At 41.4% G+C, this 14277-nt stretch overlaps 1 protein-coding gene across 6 annotated transcripts in view; it reads left to right on the top strand.

Moving 5' to 3' along the window:
- Atxn2 (ataxin 2) overlaps positions 1-14277 on the top strand; it is a 154515-nt gene that overhangs the window by 82867 nt on the left and 57371 nt on the right. For all 6 annotated transcript variants that reach the window (XM_045132103.1, XM_045132102.1, XM_045132101.1 and 3 more), the window contains 2 exons: positions 6444-6751; positions 10886-10949. In XM_045132103.1, coding sequence (XP_044988038.1) covers positions 6444-6751; positions 10886-10949 — 372 coding nt within the window. The remainder of the gene's footprint in view (positions 1-6443; positions 6752-10885; positions 10950-14277) is intronic.

Genomic DNA, 14277 nt, shown 5'->3' with positions numbered 1-14277 from the left:
AGCAACAGAGAGAGAGAGAAAGAGGCAGAAAGAGAGAATGGCTGCGCCAAGGCCTCTAGCTACTGCAAACGAACTCTAGATGCCTGTGCCACCTTGTACATCTGGCTTAATGTGGATCCTGGGGAATACAAGCCTCAAACCATGGTCCTTAGGCTTCACAGGGAAGCGCTTAACCACCTTGTATTTTATTTCAGAGAGAGAAAGAGGAAGATAGAGAATGGTACTCAGGGCCTCCAGCCACTGCAAATGAACTTGATACTTGCGTCCCCTTTTGCATCTGGCTTATGTGGGTACTGGGGAGTTTAACTTGGGTCCTTAGGCTTTGCAGGTAAACTCCTTGACGGCTAAGCCTTCTCTCCAGCCCCCCTTGTTTTGTTTTTTGAGGTAGGGTCATTCTAGCCCAGACTGATCTGGAATTCATTATGTAGTCTCAGGATGGCCTCAAACTCAAGGCAGTCTTATCTCTGCCTCTGAAGTGCTGGGATTAAAGGCAGGTGCCACCACACCGGGCCCCTGTTTTGTTTCGTTTTTAGTTTTGGTTTTTAGACTGGCTCTTGTTCTTTAGCTCTAGCAGGCCTCATTCTGGGCCTGAGTAGATGGCTCACAGGATAAAGGTGATTACTTGCAAAGCCTGCCATCCCAGGTTCAATTCCATGGCTACATACATAAACCTAGACAGGTGTTTGGACAATGCAAGAGACCCTAGTTATTCACAAACTCTCACTCACTTACTCATGCAAATTTTAAAAAACATTCTCAGTACTCTTGCCTCACTCTTCCAAGTGCTCATATCACAGGTATGTGCCACCCCACTTGGTAGTATGTGAGGGTGTCTTCTGTCCCATATCCTTGCCTGTCACTACTTGGGATGGTATGTCATCCTTAATGTGGAGTGAGTGTTATCTCACTGTGGTTTTGATGATAAGCCCTTTCATGGCTAATGATGTTGGAGTTCTATTTTTGGAGCCTGGATGATAGGCATTATTAAGCCTCATATGATTAACTTCCTGACTCATAAATGAATGAACTGGCTTTTAAAAGAAAATGCTGGGCATGGTGGCACACACCTTTAATCCTAGCAGTTGGGAGGCAGAGGTAGGAGGATCGCCATTGAGTTTGAGGCCACTCTGAGACTACATAGTGAATTCCAGGTGAGCCTGGACTAGAGTGGAACTCTTACTTCAAAAAAAAATATGGTTTTTTTTTGAGTTTTATAATTTTTTTCAAAGTATACTCAAGTGGTTAGGCTATGTTTATTGTTTCTTGGGTACTAGACACTGTTCTAGAGCGTGCTTATTGTCTTTTTTACCTTCAAAGCAAGTTCTTTTACTACTTGCTCTGTTCAGAATCACATGGCTAGTAAATATTAGGCCTGGCCAACTGCTGTTTTAGCAATACTTTGAAGACTGATTTCATGTGCAGTGCCTACTACAGCATTCTGCCCTTGTTCATAAAAATCTAGTCTTTTGAGCTGGGCATGGTAGTGCATGCCTTTAATCTCAGCACTGAGATGCAGAGGTAGGAGGATCACAGAGAGTTCAAGGCCACCTTGAGACTACATAATGAATTCCAGGTCAGCCTGGGCTAGAGTGACACCCTACCTCAAAAAACAAAAATCTAGGGCTGGAGAGATGGCTTAGCAGTTAAGGAGCTTGACTGCAAAGCCTAAGGACCTATGTTTGAGACAAGTGCAAGTCACACATGCCCACTATGTGTCACAAGCCTCTGGAGTTGGATTGTAGTAGCTGAGGCCCTGACATGCTGATTCATCCTCCCTTCTTCCTTCCTTCTCTTCCTCCCTCCATCTCTTTCTCCCTCTAAAATTAAAAAAAAAAAAAAAATCAGACTTTTCGTTGTGACAAATTAGGAGTGGCCTGTGGATTCTTAGTGTATAATTCACTCCCCTTCTCCCTTTTCCCTAGAGAGCTGTTTCCATGCTCTAGCATAGATCTGTGCAGGATACTAATGGTTTCATTGGTGTAAGACTCACTAGTAATTTGCTGTGTTAAGACATTAGTGTATATTTTGGAAGATAATGTTACTTTATATAACAAAAATATAGATAAGTAGTTATCATCAGTTTATTTCTCTCTGAATAACATTTCAATTTGTGGGCTGAAGAGATGGCTCAGGGTTTAAACTTGTTTGCAAGGCCTGAGTTTGTTTCCCCAGTACCCACATAAATCCAGGTGCAATGAGTGGCACATGCATTTGGAGTTTTGTTGCATTGGTTGGTTAGAGGCCTTGGTGTGCCTATTCATTCTTTCTCCTAACAAGTAAATAAATGATACTTTAAGAAAAGAAAATGTATCATGCCACATTTTGTGGTGCTAACACAGTATTTAAGAAAATTGAGCTGGTTGTGGTGGCACACACCTTTAACCCTGGCACTGGGAAGGCAGAGGTAGGAGGTTCTCTGTGAGTTCAAGGCCATCCTGAAACTACATAGTGAATTCCAGGTCACCCTGGGCTAGAGTAAGACCCTACCTCAAAAAACAAAAACAATAACAAAATAATTGATAGTGCCAAATGACAATATTGGATTTTAGGAAAGAGGTCTGGTATGGTGGCATATGCCTGTGGCCCCAGTCACTTGGGAGGCTGACAAGGAAAGAGGACAAGATTGACGTCAGCCTGGACAACTTAGTGTCTCAAAACAAAGTAAAAAGCTGGTGCATAGCTTAGTAGTAGAGTGTTTAGTATGCATGAGGTCCTAGGTTCAGTCCTCAGAACTGCAAAGAAGGGGAGGGGGCATAGAGAAAAATAAAATCCAATGTTCATTGCTGTTTGTTTGTTTTTGTTTTGTTATTAAAGGCAGGGTATCATTTCCAGTCCAGGCTGACCTGGAATTTTGTAGCTCCAGGATAGCAAACTCACTGCAGTCCTTCTACCTCAGTCTTCCAAGTGCTGGGATTAAAGGAATGTGCCACTATGCCCATGGGTCCAATTTGTTTTTTAATTTCCAATACTAGAAAGATGGCTTAGTGGTTAAGGTGCTTGCCTTTAGAGCCTAATGACCCAGGTTCAGTTTTCTAGCATCACATAAATCCGGATGTACAAAGTGGTGCATACATTTGAAGTTGGTTTGCAATGCAATGGCAAGAGGCCCTGGTGTGCCCATTCTCTTGCTCCTCTCTCTGTTTGCAAATAAATAAATGAAAAAAGTCTTTAAAAATTTTTGGGGCTGAAAAGATGGCTTGGCCATTAAGGGGCTTTCTTGCAAAGCCAGAGGACCCTGGTTCTATTCCCAATACTCAAGTAAAGCCAGATACCAAAGGTGACTCATGTGTCTGGAGTTCATTTGCAGTGGCTAGAGGCCCTGAAAGGCCTGCTCTCCCTCTCTCCCTCCCTCCCTCTCTCCCTCCCTCAAGTAAAATACAAAAAATATTCTTTAGAAAATAATTCCAATTGAATTGGGTATAGCTAAGTGGTAGAAATGGGGCTTAACATGTTTTTGATTCTAGGTTCAATCCCATCACACACACCCCTCACCTCCACCAGAACTTTGAATTGCACCATAGCTTCCCCATGGATTTGCCATTTATAAGATGACAAATAGTGTCTACATCTAGAAGTGCCCATTGTGTAGACTAAATGAGTACATTAAATTGTTCTATACACTGTCCAACCTGTAGTAAGTACTTGTTATGTTTTCTATTAGTTTTGCCTTCATTCAAGGACCCTTGTGAAAATATTCCGGAATTTTTTAAAAATATATTTTATTTATTCATTTGAGAACGAGGTAGAGAATGGGTGTGCCAAGGCCTCCAGCCATTGCAAATGAACTCAGAGACATACACCGCCTTGTGCATCTGGCTTACCTGGGTCCTGGGAAATCAAACTGGGTTCCTTTGGCTTTGCATGCAAACACCTTAACCGCTAAGTCATCTTCTCCAGCCCCGGAATTCTTAATGTAGTGTGTACTTGGTCTTTATGTATACGGCCTCTAGTAAAAGATTTTTATGAAAGCTAAGTAGTAAGGTTCTAGATTGTGGCTTACATTGCCACTAGGGCTCTCATCAATTTTGGCTGTCAGCTGATTGATGTCTCTGTCACTATCAATAGTGGTAGTACAGTGAAGCTTAAATTGCCCTTGAGGCTCTACTTGGTGCTCTTTTGCCTCAGTAGGTTACACATAGGACCCGGTTTGCCTGAGCTAAGGCCATGTCTTCTCTCTCCTGCTGGGCTTATGTTTCACTTGTTCTCACTCTGTCCTTGCTGGGCATGGTGGTACATGCCTTTAATCCCAGCACTTGGGAGGCAGAGGTAGGAGGATTGCTGTGAGTTCAAGACCACCCTGAGACTACATAGTGAATTCCAGGTCACCCTGGGCTAGAGCAAGACCCTACTTCAAAAGAAAAAAAAAATTTTTTTTTTCAAGAATAAAACTTCTGTCTTTTCTTTACTCATATCTGTGCTATCTTCTTTCCTTAGTCTTGGTGGTCTTTATACATAGAGGGTGCTTGTTTTTAGAGACAGCCATTTGTTATGTAGCCCAGGTTGACCTTGAACTTTTTATCCTTCCAAAGCCTGGGATTATCATCCTGGGACAGCATACCTGGTCTCAAAGAATTTTACTTAAGGGTTTAGAAGGTCTGCCTAACCAACACTGACTTTGAGTCATCCTCTGAACCTATCTGCTCTAACCCCACCTCGACTACCAGGCTCCTGTTGTCAGCCAGCCTTAGTCTGTAGTAGGTACTACACTCTTCCATTGCTTCCTCATACCATTTGGCACAGAAATGCAGTTCACACCTTTCTGAGCTGTAGATCTTCTCTGTACTATATGTTACTGTGCTCACAATTCCTCAGAGACTTCTCTTGTATTCCCCTCTCCCTATCCTTCTTACCCTTTTTCACCCTATTCTGGAGTTTTAATTTTGTTCTTTTTATTCTTCAACAGTTTCATATATTATAATTTGATCATATTGACACACCCATTACCTTATCCCACTCCCATAGCATTAGAGAGAATGTCTTTCTCCCCTAGCAAACAGCACCTCAGAGAGGAATGGGCCTCCTGGACTCCTCCCACATCCTTGACAGAATGTTGGTTGGCCTTATTTGTGCAAGTCTTCTGCAGCTGCTGTGAGCTCATGAGTGCAGCTGCCATGCATTGCCATAATGTTCTTCCCCACCCACAGTCCTTACATTCTTCCCCCATTTCCTTACAGCTCCATGCGCCTTGGGGAGGAATGGGAGAGATTTCCCATATAGGGAGATAAGCACTTGTCAGTATTTTGAACTGTTCATCATCTCTTCTAAAACAAAATCTTTAGCTGGGCGTGGGTGGCACACACCTTTAAGCCCAGCACTTGGGAGGCAGAGATAGTAGGATCACCATGAATTTGAGGTCACCCTGAGACTATAGGTCAGCCTGAGATAGAGTGAGACCCTACCTTGGGGGGGTAACCTAAATCTTCAATGTGTCCTTTTAAATTTCTTTATCATTTCATTCTTTTTGGGCCAGTCAGTGCTGCTACTTTTCTCTTTCTAGATGAATCCCTCAACTGACTTTCCATTGGATTATTTACCTTTTGGGGGGTTGAGGTATAGTTTTTATCTAGCCTGGGGTGACCTGGAACTCACTCTGTAGTTCCAGGCTGGTCTCCAGTGCACAAGTCCTCCTACCTCTGCCTCCCCCAGTGCTAGGACTAAAGGTGTATGCCACCATACCCATCTGGATTGTTTGTTTATTTAATTGAGATGTATTAATTATATATGATATGAAAGATTACATAAGGACATTTGCAGACATATGTAAGGTACTTTGAGCGTACCTTTCATCTCCTTCCCTTTCAAAACTTCCCTTTTCCAAGCACTCCTAATTGTTTATACATTACAAAAATGTTCCTTTTGGGTTCCAGTGGTAATTTTGCTTTGAGGTGTCTAAGGGACATATTTTTCATATTTTCCAATATGAATGGCATAATGGGTGTCAGGGGAATCCTGCAATAAACATTCAACTTTGTTTGAGGCATAGTAGGCACACTTCTAAGGCAGGGTCTCATCTGTAGCCAAAGTTGGCCTGCAACATACAGAAGCTTTCCTGCCTTGGACTGCTCAGAGTAAGCATGGGCTACCACACTGGGCTACCATTTAACTCTTGAGCTTTGTTTTGGTGGGTTTAATGGTATTAACATTTCTATTGTTGGTGCCTTTAAAATGTACTCTGAGCTGGGCATGGTGGTGTACTTGGGAGGTTGAGGATTGTTATTAGTTAGAGGCCAGCCTGGGTTTTATTATGAGTTTCGAGTCAGCTTGGTCTAGAGTTGAGACCCTGCTTCAAAATGTAACAGCAACAAAATATATATATATATATATATATATATATATATATATAGTGGAAAAAATGGGCAAGAAGCCTTGTCAAAATATTTCGCTGCTTTCAGATAATACTTTGCTTGTACGCATAGAGAAAATTGATTATTTCCTTTATTTAGTTACAGCCAAGTTCTACGTCTGAATCTATGGATCAACTACTAAGCAAAAATAATAGAGAGGGAGAAAAATCAAGAGACTTGATTAAAGACAAAATTGAACCAAGTGCTAAGGATGCCTTCATTGACAATAGTAGCAGCAACTGTACCAGTGGCAGCAGCAAGCCAAACAGCCCCAGCATTTCTCCTTCGGTCATTAGTAATGTGGAGCACAAGAGGGGGCCTGAGGTCACATCCCAAGGAGTGCAGACTTCAAGTCCAGCCTGTAAACAAGAGAAAGATGACAAAGAGGAGAAGAAAGACGCAGCCGAGTGAGTAACCTGGAATTTAGCACATCTCATTCAGATAACTTTTTGCAGGTATTCTGTTCTTTGAACTTGGTCTACTTGGACTTTGACAATGCTTTCTTAGAAATGCTTACTTAGAAACAGTTGGTCTATATAAATCTTGTGTGAATAAGATCATTGAGTTCTCAGCACTCTGCCTTTTCATAGTTATGTGTGTACATGGTTGGGTATATTTTTATATTTTATTTATTTACTTATTTTGAGGTAGGGTTTTACTCTTGATCAGGCCGACCTGAAATTCACTATGTAGTTTCAGGGTGGCCTTTAACTCTTGATGATCCTGCTACCTCTGCCTCCTGAATGCTGGGATTAAAGGTGTGCACCACCACGCCTGGCTGGTGTGTGTGTGTGTGGGTGGGTGGGTGTTTTGGGGGGGGTGGGTGGGCTGAAACAGGGTCTCACTTTAGTGCAGGCTGACCTGGAATTCGCTATGTAGTCTCATGGTGGCCTTGAACTCACAGCAATCCCCCTACTTCTGCCTCCCGAGTGCTGGGATTAAAGGCATGTGCCACCATGCTTGGTTTCTTCTTTTTATTAATCTTAATTATTGCCATCAGAAATAGTAAATACTCATTTTAATTACATGGGCTTTAATGGGATAGCCTGAAACCCTAATCACTATTTGTTTATGTTCTGGGTACCAAAGTATCTAGTTATACCTGATCTTTATTTATGCATTTATTTGTTTATTTTAGAAAGAGACAGAAAGACAATTGGCATACCAGGGCCTCAGCACTGCAATTGAACTCCTGATGCTTGCACCACCTACTGTGCTTGTATGACCTTGCCTCACCTTTGCACGTCTGGCTTACATGGGATCTGCAGAGTAGAACATGGGTCCTTAGGCTTCGCAGGCAAGAGCCTTAACTGCTAAACCATTTCTCCATCCCCATACCTGAACTTTTGAAATGGCAGCTTGATAGGTTGAGTTAGGCTTATTTCAGTCTTGATTTGAAGCAAAAAAAAAAAAAAAAATTTAGAGCCATCATTTTCTCCAAGTTATATCATGTAAAAAAAAAAAAACAAACTCATAGCCAGGCATGACACACAAAGCTTTAATCCTAGCACTCAGGAGGCAGAGGTAAGAGGATTGGTGTGAGTTCTTGATCACCCTGAGACTACATAGTGAATTCTAGGTCAGCCTAGGCTAGAGCAAAACCCTACCTTGATAAACAAAACTTGGCAAGATAGGCCAATAATTCATACTTATAGCTGGGCGTGGTGGCACATGCTTTTAATTACAGCACTCTCCATGAGTTTGAGGCCACCCTGAGACTACATAGTTAATTCCAAGTCACCCTGACCACAGAGAGACCTCTACCTCAAGCCCCCCACCCACCCAAAAAAAAGAATCTTGGGATGGAGAGATTGCTCATTGGTTAAGGCACATGCCTGCAAAGCCTAACGATCCAGGTTTGATTCTCTAGTACCAATGTAAAGCCTGATGAACAAAGTGTAGCACACATCTGGAGTTTATTTGCAGTGGCTAGAGGCCCTGGTGTGCCCATTTTCTTTGTCTGCCTTCTATTTCTTTCTCTATTCCCAAATAAATAGATTTTTTTTTTTAAGAATCTTGGGTTGGAGAGATGATTCCATGGTTATGGCGCTTGCCTGTGAAGCCTAAGGACCCAGGTTTGACTCTTCAGAATCCACTTGACCAGGAGCACAAGGTGGTTCATTTGTCTGGAGTTCAATTGCAGAGCCTAGAGGCCCTGGCATGAAAATTCTCTTGTTCTGTCATAAAATAAATAAATAAAAATTAAAAAAATAAAAGCATCTTGTCACATTGAAAATTACTGCATTTGCTAGCCAGGCATGATAATGTACTCCTTTAATCCCACCACTCAGGAGGCTGGGGTAGGAGAATTGCCATGAAATTAATGCTGGTTTGGGTTAGAGTGACCTCTAGGTCAGATAGAGTAAGACCATGCTTCCCACCCACCAAAGAAAAAATCCTACTGTGCTAAGAATATTGCTGAAAGGTTAAAGGTTAAAGTTGCTTACTTGCAAATCCCCAACCCCCCATAGAAAGCCATTGAATGGGTATTCATTCGCATGCTTTTACACATGTGCATACGCACACGTTTTTTTTTTTTTCCCCCCTCAAGGTAGGGTCTCCTATCCCAGGCTGACCTGTAATTTACTATGTGGTCTCAGGGTGACCTTAAATTCACAATGATCTACTTACCACTGCCTCTCCAGTGTAGGAATTAAATGTGTATGTGACCTTGTCCAGCGTGTGTGTGTGTGTGTGTGTGTGTGTGTGTGTGTGTGTGTTTAAGAGGTATTCCCAGTTTGACCTGGAATTCACTATAAAGGCCCAGACTAACCTCATATTCACAATGCTCCTTCTACCTCTGCTTCCTAAATGCTGGGATTAACGGTGTACTCCACCAAACGCCCTTATGGTATTTTCATACATACTTAGTTTTGGTTATTCCTCCTCTTTCTCCTTTCCTACAACTCCCCGAATTCCTCCCAATTTGTGCCTTTTCCCCTTCAGTATTCCCCTTTCCTCTTTTTTACTTTGTTTTTTTCTTTAAGGTAGGACCTCACTCTAGTTCTCGCTGACCTGGAATTTACTGGGTAGTCTCAGGGTAACCTCAAACTCAAAGGTATTCTCTTATCTCTGCCTCCTAAATGCTGGGATTAAAGGCATGCTACACCTTGCCCTGCTGCAAATAATTTTTTGTTTGTTTGTTTTGTTTTATTTGTCGAGGTAGGTTCCCCCTCTGTAGACTATGGCTAACCTGAAATTCACTGTGTAGTTTCAGGGTTGTGTGAACCTCTGCCTCCTGATGCTAGGATTAAAGGCATACTCCACTATACCAGGCTATTTTTTTTTTTTAATTACTGCATTTGCAGTGTACTTAATAACATAGGGTTCTTAGTCCTGCACTTGGAAGGAAGCTGAAACAATAACAACATCGCAAGTTTGAGACCTTCCTGAGCTTTCCTTTTTTTTGTTTGTTTATGGGGGAATGAGGAAGCAGATGTAGAGAGAATGACTGTCAGGGCCTCCAGCCACTACAAATGAATTCCAGACACATGCACCCCCTTATGTATCTGGCTTTTGTGGGTACTGGGGAATTGAACCTGGGTCCTTAGGTTTTGCAGGCATGCCCTTAACCTCTAAGTTATTTCTTTAGCCCGAGCCCATTTTATTTTGTTTGTTTGTTTTTTCTTATTCAGAGAGAAAGAAAGAGGCAGATAGAAAGAGAATGGGCGGCATGCCAGGGCCTCCAGCCACTGCAATAAAATTCAGGTGCATATGTCCTCTTGTGCATCTGGCTTGTGTGGGTCCTGGGGAATCGAACTGGAGTCCTTAGGCTTTGTGGGTAAATGGCCTTAACCACTAAGCCATTTCCCCAGGCCTGTTTTCGGTTTTTTGAAGTAGGATCTCACTCTAGCCCAAGCTGACCTGGCACTCACTCTGTAGTCCCAGGCTGGCCTTGAACTCACAGTGATCCTTCTATCTTTGCCTCCTGACTACTGGGATTAAAGGCATGGGTCACCATACCCAGGATGTTTTTTTTAAAACATTTTATTTTAATCTGCATACTGTGAGTTGGTATATTAAATAGTGCTTTTAAGAACATTTTGCAAGCTTTTCAGCTTATGTGTTGATTGCCTTTGAGAGAAGCAGTCTTTTTTTTTCTTCAATTTGCCCTTGTAAGACTGGCTTCTTATTTATTTATTTATTTATTTATTCATTCATTCATTCATTCATTCATTCATTTGAGAGAGAGAAAGAGAATGGGTGGGCCAGAGCCTCTAAGCCATTGCAAATTCCAGATGCATGTACCACCTTGTGCATCTGGCTTTACGTGAGTACTGGGGAATTGAACCTTGGTCCTTTGGCTTTGCAGGCAAGCACCTTAACTGCTAAGCCATCTCTCCAGCCCAAGACTGGCTTCTTTATCAAATTAGTGGGCATCAAGTTATGTGTATGTTTTAGTAACAATTAATGTTCTTGTGAGAATTGTTTAAATCTGTCATATGTTAGCAATCTTTTAAAAATTCAGAGTTATGGAAAAGTTTTGAGAAACATAGATTACATAAATATTTCACTGGCCTGCATATTTTTTTCTGGTTTAGGCAAGTTAAGAAGTCAACATTGAATCCCAATGCAAAAGAGTTCAACCCTAGGTCTTTTTCTCAGGTAAGTTTATTACTGTTTTGAGGTAGTGTGTTGGTCTCTTTGCCAAGCATGCCACCTAAATTCAGTTGTCATATCCAGCATCTTTCTTTTTCTGATGTGTTTTATCATCAGTTGTGATTTGAAACAAAGCTCTGATTCAAGATGGATTGCTAGATGAGCTGTCAAGATTCAAAGACTCACTGTAACTGGTCTACTGAATACATGAAAGATTTGAATTATTTTGTTTGTTCTTCTCAAGGTGTTTTATGTTTTTTCACTCTAGAGAGCCCAGGCTGACCTGAAACTATAGCTTCAGGGTGTCCTTGAACTCATAGCTGTCCTCCTGCCTTAGCCTCCAGAGTACAAAGATTAAATCCATTTGCTTCCATGCACAACCAAAAAGATTAGTTTCTTTCCTTCCTCCGTCACCCCCCCCCCCTTTTGTCTTTCTAGGTAGGGTCTTTCTCTAACCCAGGCTGAACTGGAATTCATTATGTAATTGGAGGGTGACCTTGAACTCATAGCAATCCTCCTACCTCTGCCTTCTGAGTGCTGTGATTAAAGAAATGCACCACCCCTTAACAAAGAAGTCATTGTGGACATCTGAATGAATGTGAAACACTTTTTACAAATGTGCAACCTACCACACTACCAGTGTGTCAGCACTGCTTGTTACAGTCTGGTATGTGATGCATTTCATTGCTATACCCTTTCCAACACTGCAGGTATAAATAATTTTAAAACCTTTTTTTTTTCCTTTCGAGGTAGGGTCTCACTCCAGCCCACACTGACCTGGAGTTCACTATGAAGTCTCAGGGTGGCCTCGAACTCATGGTGATTCTCCTACGTCTGCCTCCCAAATGCTGCAATTAAAGGCGTGTGCACCATGCTGGACTGTTTTAAAACTTTTTAAAGAATTCTAATCTCGGGCTGGAGAGATAGTTTAACAGTTAAGCGCTTGCCTATGAAGCCTAACGACCCTAGTTCAATTCCCCAGGACCCACGTTAGCCAGATGCACAAGGGGGTGCACACGTCTGGAGTTCGTTTGCAGTGGCTGGAGGCCCTGGTGCACCCATTCTCTCTCTGCCTCTTTCTCTCTCTCTCTCTCTCTCTCTCTCTCTCTCTCTCTCTCTCTCTGTCACTCTCAAATAAATAAATACAAATAAACAACAAAAAACATTTAAGAATTCTAATCTCTATACAGTAGTTGGAAATCGGAGTACATGAAATAGTACAAACTTTATGTATGTACACGGATGTTGAAAATTTTTCCTGAAAACACAAAATGTATTTATTGTATGTCTGCATTACAAACTGAATAATTTTTCTCAAGATATCAGTTCTTTAAATGACTGTTTCTGTAGTGGGACCCACTGTAGTATTTTTCATTGACTTTTATCAATGACTTAGGTTTCAGATGACTGACGTTTCAAAGCTAAGGGTACACAATACCATAATGATTTACATTTATGTTTCAGCTTTTGACCTATTTATGAATATAAATTGTCTGCCTGTTAGTATTATAGCCACATAACTATCATTAGAATATCTGAGAAGTTTGCAAAAATATGCATGCCATGATTGTCTATTATAGTATCGAAAGTAAAAAAAAAAAAAAAGAAATGCACCACCATACCTGGCAAGATGATGATGATGATGATGATTTTGTTTGGTTTTTTGAGGGTAGGGTCTTGCTCTAGCCCCGGCTGACCTGGAATTCACTATGTAGTCTCAGGCTGGTCTCAAACTCATAACGATCATCCTGCCTTACCCTCCCACATGCTGGGATTAAAGTTGTGTGCCACCATGCCTGGCTTTTTTTTTTTTTTTTAATTTAAAAGTGTTTTCTTGGGCTGGAGAGGTGGCCCAACAATTAAAAGCACTTGCTTACAAAGCTTTGTTGTTGTAGCTTGATTCCCCAGTACCAGTGTAAAGCCAAATGTACAAAGTGGTACATGCATTTGGATTTGGCTTATAGTGGCAAAAGGCCCTAGAGTGCACATAATCATATTCTCATTCTTAATTCAATCTCTCTCTCGCGCTTTCTCTCTCTCTCTCTGGGTATGTGTGTCATTTGCTCTCTCCTGCAAATAAACAATTCTCACAGAAAAATGTATATATACAAAATATAGAAATGCTTTCTCTTGTAAGGTGTGATGGCACTTACTTATAATCCCAGCCCTTGGGAGATGAGAGCTTATGGCTAGCCTGGGTTTTATAGATTCTCTCTGAAAATACTTTAAAAAAAAAAAAAAAAAGAATTGGCCTGGCATGGTGGTGTATACCTTCCAAATCCTGGTACTTAGGAGGCAGACGTTGGATTGCTGTGAGTTCAAGGCTAGCCTGAAACTTCATACTGAATTCACATCAGCCTAGGCTAGAGTGAGACCCTTCCTCAAAACACACACACACAAAGAATCTACTTTTCTTTCCTAGTTCTTCTAAAAAATCACTACCATTTTTGTATTTTGTTGACTACAAAGATTTTAACTGTCTACCAGAGTATTGTTTTGTTTTTATGACTTTTTTAAACTTATGTTTATTTATTTACATTTTCGTTTTCCGAGGTAGGGTCTCACTCTAGCTCAGGCTGACCTGGAATTCACTATGTAGTCTCTGGGCGACCTCGAACTCAAGGTGACCTCTGTTTCCCCAGTGCTGGAATTAAAGGAGTGTGCCACCACACCCAGCTTTACTTATTTATTTTTTTTTAATTACCTATTTATTTGAGAGGATGGGTACTCTAGCCACTGCAAACGAACTCCAGACACATCCACTACTTTGTGGATATGGTTTATGTGGGTATTAGAGAATTGAACCTGGGTTTTTAGGCTTTGTAGGCAAGTGCCTTACCTACTAAACCATCTCTTCAGCCCTACTTTTCTTTTAATATTTATTTATTTTAAGAGGTGGGAGGGAGAGAGAATGAGTGTGGATGGCCCCAGGGCCTTAGACCTCTTGCCTCTTAAAATAAACTCCAGATGCATGCACTACTTTGTGCATCTGTATTTATATATGGGTACTGGGGAATTAAAGCGTGGCGTCAGGGTTTGTAAGCAAGTGCCTTTTAATGGTTGAGCCATCTCCCTAGCCCTGTGACTTTTTTGTTCTTGTTCTTTGGTGGAGATGCAGTTTTAATATTTTTATAAATTATTTATTTATTTTGTTTTTTTCAAAGTAGGATCTCACTCTAGCCCAGGCTGACCTTGAATTCACTGTGTAGTCTCAGGCTGGCCTCAAACTCTCTGTGATCCTCCTACCTCTCCCTCCTAAGTGCTGGGGAAAAAAATATTAAAACTGGGCTGGAGAGATGGCTTAGTGGTTAAGCACTTGTCTGTGAAACCTGAG

This window comes from Jaculus jaculus, chromosome 13, assembly GCF_020740685.1.
Source record: "Jaculus jaculus isolate mJacJac1 chromosome 13, mJacJac1.mat.Y.cur, whole genome shotgun sequence".
Lineage (NCBI taxonomy): Eukaryota > Metazoa > Chordata > Mammalia > Rodentia > Dipodidae > Jaculus > Jaculus jaculus.
The sequence above is the reverse complement of the archived record's forward strand: the minus strand, read 5'-3'. Positions and strand labels throughout refer to the sequence as shown.